At 39.8% G+C, this 9,533-nt stretch overlaps 1 protein-coding gene and 1 long non-coding RNA gene across 2 annotated transcripts in view; both read left to right on the top strand.

Moving 5' to 3' along the window:
- Positions 1 to 323: 323 nt before the first annotated feature.
- Positions 324 to 9,533, top strand: part of LOC113161780 — a 100,722-nt gene continuing 91,512 nt past the window's right edge. Inside the window, exon 1 of the mRNA XM_033326569.1 lies at positions 324 to 505. Within this exon, the coding sequence (XP_033182460.1) occupies positions 334 to 505 (172 nt within the window). The 5' untranslated portion in view covers positions 324 to 333. The remainder of the gene's footprint in view (positions 506 to 9,533) is intronic.
- On the top strand, positions 7,165 to 8,400 carry LOC113162194. The gene is made up of 3 exons (XR_003298802.1): positions 7,165 to 7,219; positions 7,882 to 7,975; positions 8,054 to 8,400. It is a non-coding gene; the product is annotated as an uncharacterized LOC113162194 (long non-coding RNA).

The following is a 9,533-nucleotide window of genomic DNA, read 5'->3' on the forward strand; positions in this document are numbered from 1 at the left end:
GTGTCTAAATATTGCTTCTTTTGTGGTCACTATCAATGCAACATATCTAAAGTCGTCATGTGGTAGTTTCAGTATTATTATATACAGACCCAAGAGAACCCAACTTCCTGTCGTCTGCTCTGTGGTGCATGGCTGAGAGGATTCAATTCTTCCTGAATTTAAAAAGAGGACAGGTTAAAAAAAAACAATCCTCAGGAATCAGTTAGTGAACTGATAAAGTGCAGTTGTTGCATAAAACTAATGTCTAGTTCTTCCTTTTCTCTCTATATATAACATGTTCAACATGTGCATCACAAAACTTTATTTTCTTGAGGTTTTATTAGCATCTGGTTCATGTTTCCTATTAATGAAGAGGAAGGAAGTGTGAAGAAATTTAGGTGTGTTTTTGTCTACTGCCTTCACCCCCTGGCCACAGAGGACAGTTCAAGACAAGAGCTGAGAGCAGCAGATATGAGTTTAACAACATCAGTAATTGGAGTTATTGTTTTCCTTCTCTCTACACCAGGTAAAGTGTTTTCTTATTTCTACTGTACGATGTGCTGCTCACTTATAGTGGAACTACTTTAGTTGTGGTCACATCTGTATGTATTTATTGATTTTTGGTGAAGTGTGGTGAGATGAGGACCCTGACGTCCAGAGACAAGGCTGTGGTGAAATATTGAAATGTCCAGAATAAACATGAAGCTTTGATTTATTCTGTTGAGCTGTCGTGTAATTTTATATTATCGTACAAATATCCAGCGCTAAAACTTTTTATAGATGTCAGACACTATTACTGTTGGGTCTTGGTGTCTTGTCCAAGGACGTCTAAACAAGTAGGTAGTAGAAACAGGGAACTGAACCACTGATACTAATCGTAGCTGAGTGCTCTCCTACTGGAGCTACTACTGAAAGATGTACGCAGGTCCTTTAGTGAAAGTATCAATACTACAATACAAAATATCAATAAAAGGTTCATTTGATTCTGCTAAATATAAAGGATCAACTTTGTTAGAGCAATTAGATCTGGGTTATTAATTTACTACTTACTGTTCGTATCCTCACTTCCGTAGGATGTGGACGAACTCAGTACTAAAGTAGAAGTTAACTAACCAACCTGAGTCAGATACAAGTACAAGTACCACTTCTAACTGACCTGATCACCTTGGTTAAACTACTACAGTACAGAAGTACATGCTCTGAAATGAACAAAAGCACAAGTACTACACTAAGAAACCAGATTAAAGAAAAGTAACTCACTTCCTCAGTCTGCTGTTCAATGTTGATGAAGTGACATTTCACATTTCATTCACCAGATGTCTCCAGACTTTCTTTCTACTTCCTGCTCACCTCCTCACTCACCTGTTCCCAGTGTTGTCATCAGTCCCTCATGTTCTCTGTGAACCTGGATCTTACCTACAAACCACCTGTGTGATGTTTGAGTCTGTCTGTTCTGGGTCTTCTTCTTGTTCTGTTGGACTCTGCCTTTGCCTCCTTTTCCATGTGTTTGTGTGGATCACCTGTCGGCCTCTTACCTACCACTGCCTGCTCCTCACCTGTTTGTCTCAGCAAACACTTCGTCCTCTTTTGTCTGTCTGGAGTTGTGGAATTTGTTAGTTAGCACGTTCATTCTTTTAACTCAACATATGGTTGTTTTTTTATTTTTACCACTTTATCATTGTAGATAAAAACATCTTCCCACATGACTTAAGACCTTAGTTTAGACAGAGATAAAGTTATCTCTGTATTCATGGGTGTATTTTGTGTGTTAGCCCATATTCATTATATCAATATATATATGTTTTTTTTTTTTTTTCCCAGTTCGTTTCACCTTGTGAGTTACTTGATAAAGTACCTTTTAAATGTCACTTAACTTAACTAGTACACACCGTGTCGGCTAAAATACACACAGTGTGTACCTGCACACTGTGTGTGTGTTTGTGTGGATCCATGTGTTTGTGTGGATCACCTGTCGGCTTCTTACCTACCACTGCCTTTAAAGTGAAGATGAGTTTTGCTAGTTTATTCTCAGTTTCTCTTTCTAGTTGATTTACATTTGAAACACATCACATACATTTGGTATTTGCATTTATCAGTACTGTGATTTTGTGTCTCACAGTGAGGTGATGTAAGAATTACAAATAAATTAATATAAATAATAATTTTTCCCAAGTTTATACATTTTGGAATTCATTTTATTTTCTTTCCAAACATCTGTATCTCAGCACTAAATTAAATCTGTGGTTTCTGCTGTGCTCTGTGTTACAGTGGTTCAGGGTCAGAATGACTGGGGAGTAACTTACACTTCTACTAAGATCTGTGCTGTAGAAGGATCAACAGTGGACATACACTGCTCCTACACATACCCATCCAGACAAGATGACCTTGACATTAAAGTTGAGAAAACATTGTGGTTTAGTAATATGCTGGATAATGAACCTGTGGATCTGAGAACTGACTCAAAGTACTCGGGTCGTGTGAAGCATCTTTGTGATAAGAACAGCTGCTTTCTGAGAATCACAGACCTCAGACAGAGAGACTCAGCTGTGTACAGGTTCAGGTTCATAACAAACCATCCAGGAGGAAGATTTACTGGTTCACCTGGAGTCAACTTGACTGTTACAGGTAAAATCATTTCAGTATTTCCATATATTGACCAGCGAGAAAGTAATGATGTATCTTTAACTGTGTGAATGTTGATATTTTGTTTATAATGATATTCCTGTTTTTTCTAGATCTTAAAGTGAAAGTGATCCAAACATCTTACTCTACATGGACAAAACTAAGTTGTAACAGCAGCTGCCGTTTACCTGGTCAAACCTCCATCATCTGGTACAAAAACAATAAGAAAACTGACTGACTACAGTTATTCCCAAGACAGTTTTTCCTGTGCTATAAAAGGACTCGAGGATTTCCCTTCTCCTCCAGTGTGTGAGTTTACTCTACAGTTTTCCACTGCACTGTTCTAGATACTGACCTCACGTATCTTTTACAGTAGCAGCCTCATCACAGGAAATACAATAAACTAAATTACTGCAGTATTATCTTGACATTGATCATTGAAAATATTTAATTTCTCAGGTGTTCGTGGTGAAAACTGCAACAGAGTGATTTATACTGAGAGAAGCATCTGTGTCTTCAAAGGATCATCAGTGAATATTTCCTGTACTTATAACGGTTATTATGAGGTTACATCTAAATTCTGGTTCAGTCCTGAACGTGGTCCTCAGTGGAAGAATCCTTCACAGTCTGAGGACCTTCTTACAGACTCCCAGTATACAGGTCGTGTTCAGGTCCTTGAAACAGAGAGAGGACGCTCCACTCTGAGAATCACTGACCTGAGAGAGACTGATTCAGCCCAGTATCAGTTCACATTCACAACACGATCCTTTGAATGGGGCAGTAGTTTACCTGGAACAACTCTGACTGTCACAGGTATGCATGAACATGAAACTCATCATGCAGTTGACAAACTGTTCTTCCTATAACACTTTGCTTTAATGTTTTTCTCCTTGACTTAGATATCTTGCCTTGTGCCTCACTTGTAAGTAACTGTGGACAAAAGCAGAATGACTAAATGTAAATGTAGTTAATGTCACCTAATATAATATAATGTTGAATACTGTAGAAATTATGTGTTTATTGTGAGATTAAGTTCATTTTTGCAATTTACATTTTGATATTTGTAAAAACAAAAGTGAAACAGACACACAAAAGGATAAACACAACCTGCACATAGTCTGGAATGGTCCAGTGTTTAAGTTTCCTTCATGTCCTCTGGCCAGCAGAGGGAGGAGTTGAACTGGAAGGTTCATTTTATGAGACGTTCCTGTTCCTTGTTGACAGATCCAGATTTCCAGGTCCAGGTGATCTGGACTTCTGTTGGTCCAAAGCTGGTTTGTCACAGCAGCTGTCTTCCTCCTGGTCGTTCTTTTGTCTGGTTCAGGAATGAAAATAAAATCCATGGAGAAACTTCACCTTCGTACAGTGGATACGTTGACACTTCACACAGTTATTCCTGTGCTGTCGAAGGACACGAGGCCTCCCGCTCTCCTCCAGTGTGTGAGTGAGTTTACTTGTCAAGTGTGTCACAAACAAAATGTCATTTGCTTTGAATCTTTTTGGACTTTGATCGACTCAGCAAACATTCTGTCAAGTCTGTCCTTTAGTGACACATTGAAAAGTTAATGTCTGTTTATATCCTGCAGATGTTCCGATGGTTCCCTATGTGTTGAAGAATTACCAAGGTGACATTATGAAGGACAGCCCAGTGTCTCTGAATTGTAGCAGTGATGCAAACCCAGCCAGTGAATACAGCTGGTACAAGAACGAAATACTGATCAACAAGGAACCACAGCTCGTCTTCAGCTCCATCCAGTCCTCTGACTCCGGAGAGTATTACTGTGTAGCTGAGAATGATCTGGGGAGAAGCACATCTGAATATATCTCCATAAATGTGAAATGTTGGTGACTTCCATTGTATTGAATCAAATGAAATAATTGTTATCTGATTGTTCTTTAACTAATGTGAAGGTTGAAGGAAAACGATTTAAATCTGACGGATTTGTTGAACCTGGTGAACAAAGAAAAAGTTTAGCAGATTATTCTTTTTTCATGGTTCACGTTTTCAGTAGATGTCGAGGAAACAGTTCACTACTGACGTTTATATTAACTATGCTGTTTTAATCCTGAATATTAATCATCAGGTCGTGATCTGCATCTTTTCTAGATGGTCCAAAAAAACTCCAACATCTCAGTGAGTCCCTCTGAGATAGTGGAGGGTAGTTCAGTGACTCTGACCTGTAGCAGTGATGCTAACCCAGCAGCTAAATACACCTGGTACAAGGGGAACCAAACAATACATCATGGACCAGAAGGAATTTATCGTTTCACCTCCATCAGCTCTAAAGACAAAGGAACCTACAACTGCAAGTCTGAGAATCAATATGGGAACAAGTCCTCATCTATATCTGTAGACGTCCATTGTGAGTACAAAACTTTTAAAACACACATATGTGATGTTTGTCATCTAGGTCATGGTTATGACAAGTAGGTCACTGGACTGCCATGATCCTGGCCCCATTTCCTGTCTTGTACTTTTATTTTGGTCTCTTTCCTGTTCTCCACAGTGTTTTTTATCTTCTTCATTTAGCACCCTTATTATTTTAACCTGTGTATAGTCGCTCTCTTTTTAAGCACCACTCTGTTCATCATCTTCTTCCACAGGTAGTTTCGATGCTACTCTCCAGCCATTCATCTTACCTTGTTTCTAGCCTTGTGTTTTGCCCTGTGTTTTGGACCTCTGCTCTCTCTCTCTGATCTGGACCTGGACTTCAGATTTTGTACCTTTGCTCTCTAAGTTTTTGCCTTCTTTTTTGGCAGTGGTTTTCTGTTGACACTTCTTTGAATGCTTTTTGTTATCCCTTTTGTTCTAGCTTTTTGATTTTATGTTTTGTTTGTTCATCATTTTCGTTTTTCCTTTTGGACATAGTCCTTGCCAAGTTTTGTTAGAGATCAAGATCAAACTTTATTGATCCCACAACAGTGAAATTCCCTTTAATATTCACAGTTTAATAGCTCACAAAGACATTTAAGGTGCAAGAAAGAGGAGTAGTTATAAAAATAATACAATACTTTAACATATTTACAGAATTGTGAAGTGAAATCTACCAGATATATTAATAACTCTATTTCAATCTGAAACAGCATGACCACTGTGGCGATTATTAGAATGACCAGAAGAATAGAGTTAAACTGTTGACTTGTACAGTCTTACAGTGGTGGGAATAAAAGATCTGCAGTAACCCTCCTTTCTACACTGAGGATGTCTCAGTCTGCTGCTGAAGGAGCTGCACAGAGCGTCTACTGTCTCATGAAGCTTGGCAAGCAACCTCCACCCACCCACATCTTCCACAGAGTCCAACAGGCAGCCCAGGACAGAGCTGGCCCTCCTGGCCCCAGCTTGTTCAGTCTATTACTGTCCCGGTTTGTGATGCCTGCACCCAGCAGACAACTGAGGCTACCACAGAGTCATAAAATGTCCTTAGCAGAGTCCTGTATACTCCAAAGGACATCAGTCTCCTTCTTGTACAGTTCATCAGTGTTGTGGGATCTGTCCAGTTTATTATTTAGGTGAACACCCAGGTACTTAAAGCTGTCCACCAGCTCTTTCTCCAGAGATCTATCATCATCTCTTATAATTTACTGGTATTTAAGCACAGCTGGTTGCGCTCACACCAGTTTACAAAGTCTACAATAGCTGACGTTGTTCTCTACCAGCCGCTCCTTTAGCTTCTTCTTGAAGCTGTCCTTGGTTGTACTAGAGTTCACTCTGAACTCTCCTCTGCTCCTCTCTGTCTCCTAATAAAAGCACTCCTTTTCGTCTTGTTCAGCAGAGCTTTAAATTCAGGGGTCACCTAGGTTATGGGAGAAAGACGGCACCCTCCAGGTCGGCACAGTGTTCTGCACACAGTTGATGTAATCGGTGATGCAGTTACTTTGTGTTTCGTACTTAGACACATGTTTTACCATGTTTTGTGGTCACTTTGTTTCCTAGTGCCTTAGCCACAAAGGTTTAGTTCTTTACTTTCTCTGCCTGATCCTTGATTCATTCTTTTGACTTCTACATTATTCTTTTACAATAATTCTTAATCTCATAGTGTCTGTCATTTTAATTGGGTCCATTAAAACCCTTCTTCTTGAAGAACTTCCTCTGTGATGGCATCTTTAAAGCAGATCCAGTTGCTACTGAGCAGCATTTTTGGGAAAAATCTAAAAGAGTCTTTTCGAATAACAACACATTTACAGTTCTAGATTGGTGGTTTGATTGTTCCATTGGGGTTTGTTTTCTTTCTAGCAACTGCAGGACAGAACTGATCATTATTTTGTTTTATTCGGGATGATTTTCTCATGAAGATACAGGCACATTGATTTGTTTGCTAATATTATTTATTGCTATTATTATTGAATTGTTTCTCTGTACATACTGTCCTCCAGATCGTCCAAATCTTCCCTCTGTGTCAGTGAGTCCCTCTGAGATAGTGGAGGGTAGTTCAGTGATCTGACCTGTAGCAGTGATGCTAACCCAGCAGCTAATTATACCTGGTACAAGGAGAATGAAGAGTCACCAAAAGCTTCAGGACAGATCTTCACCATCACTGACATCAGAGCTGAACACAGTGGGATTACTGTGAGGCTCAGAACATAAGAGGACGTCATAACAACACTTTACATCTCACAGGTAAAATCTTTAATTGACTTACAGATGTGCAATTCTAATATCAAATACCACCATTTGTTCTAATGCCGATAAATTACTTAAAATTAAAATTAATTAAAGTGTATAATACAATACTCTTGTAACCATCATCCTTCTCCCTTCCTCATCTTCCAACACCTCCAGAGACCACTTCAGGCAGAGCTGGCTTTTATTTTTGAGTTTTTTTATGGTGATTCCACTGAGAGACGTCCAGGAACACAGTCCTGTATGAGCTATGTTTTAGTGAATATCCAGCATTTCCACATCTCTGCTACTTAGACTTAAAATGCTGATTAATTAATACGAACATCACAAAGCTGTAGGTTCTGCATGCATGAAATGTGTTGGCACTTGTACTGCATCATCCTGACAGGTGTTGGTGATATTTTGTTCGCTTCATATGTATCAGTGAAGTCAGGCTAATAAACATTTGGTGCTGTGAACTGTATTGTATCATTCAAATTATTTTTCCAAAAATAATCATGCAGTTAAATCAACCCATCTCTGAAACACGTACATTATGACTATGACCTGGGTTGTCTTTAAACTAAGTGAAGATGTCTCTATAAACTGCCTTCAATGCAGGTGATCTTTGGTTTGATCTTTGGGTTAAAACATCTTAACAGATTTTCTTTTTCTTTCAGTCACAGTTTTCTCTGGATCACTGAAATCAGCAGTCATTGGAATGAGTCTTGTTTTCTTCCTGGCTATAGTCCTTTTTGTCTTCCTACTGATAAGGTGAGAAGATCTGTTGTAATAAAGTTTTTCGTCAAACACTTAAAAAGACACATCATGTTTCATAATTCTTCTGTTTAGAAAAACAAAGACCTCCAAGCGAACATCTGATCCTCATGAAAGACCAGACGTCTGTGAACAGGTGAAGCTCTGATGTCATAAAATATAAAATCTAGTCCTGTTCTGGTAAAAAGTACAGATTTGATTGAGATGCATTTTCTGTTGCTCTTCTGCCATTCATCTTCTTCATAGACATGAATTCTGTCCAGATTTCTGTTAACATTAACACTGAACCTCCTCTTTCCTTGGACATAATTTTGGTGGATTCAGAACACCCTGATAAACAAAGTGAAAAAATTATGCAGGATGAAAGTGCATTATGAGAAAATTTCATAGCAGTACCTCAGGATGCTACTCTGTAGTTTTATGGCTCCCGTGAGCTTGTATGCATGCCTGACAACATAAGGGCATACTTGTAATGAGACAACAGAAAGTGTCCTGAGGTGACTCGTCCCAGATCTGGACCAGAGCATCACTAAGCTTTTGGACAGTCTGAGATGCAACCTGGTGGTGTTGGATGGACCTGGACCTCTTCCCTGCATACTCTCATCTACATGAGGTCAGACATAGTTGTGCACTAGGAGGAACCCAGGAACCGCTGCACCAGCCTAGGGCCTGACAATGGGTCGAAATATTTCCTCTCAACTGATGGCACTCAGGGTGTCATGGCCTGTAGAGGTCTAGGTGCCCCTCCATATACCTCCCCAGATTATTACTGACCATCACTATCCCACCACCAAAGCTGTCATGCTGAGCGATGTCACAGGCAGCATGATGTTATCCATGTCCTCTCCAGACCCTCTGCCAAATGTGCTCAGGGTGAACCCAGTGGCTGATTGACAGTTCCAGTGTTCTATGGCAAATGTCAATCGAGCTCCTGAGTGAGCACAGGGCCCACTAAAGGATGTCAGGCCCTCAGGCCACCCTAACAAGTCTGTTACTGATGGTTTGGTCACATCAGTGGCCTGCTAGAGGTCATTTTGTAGAGTTCTGGCAGTGCTCATCTTATTCCTTTTTGGAAAAAGGAGCAGATACTTGTCCTGCTGATGGGTTAAGAACCTTCCAGCTCTTGTAGAATAACCGCCTGTCTCCTGGAATCATGCTTCATGCTCTTGAGACTGTGCTGGGAGACACATCAAACCTTTTGGCAATGGCATGTATTGATGTGCCATTCTGGAGAAGTTGGACTGCCAGGTATCACCTCATGCTACCAGTGCACACACCAGTGACACAAACCCTCACTAGATGCAAAGCTAGTGAAAGAAAGATGATGAGACCTTTGATTTTGGTGACCTCTTGTGTCTCAGTGTTCTGTTGACTCCATGTGACCTAAAGCACAGGCTGTTTTCAGTGAGCTGTAGTATCCTTGGTAAGAGTCAGCCTGTCCAAGTCTGAGGTCATGGTGGCTTCTGGATTAACTTGTTCTGATAAAAACATGTTGCTGCATCAAGTGATAATGTAATTAGAGTATTTTGTATTTAGATTTGATCATCAGACGATT

The sequence above is a fragment of the Anabas testudineus genome, chromosome 1, assembly GCF_900324465.2.
Source record: "Anabas testudineus chromosome 1, fAnaTes1.2, whole genome shotgun sequence".
Taxonomy (NCBI): domain Eukaryota; kingdom Metazoa; phylum Chordata; class Actinopteri; order Anabantiformes; family Anabantidae; genus Anabas; species Anabas testudineus.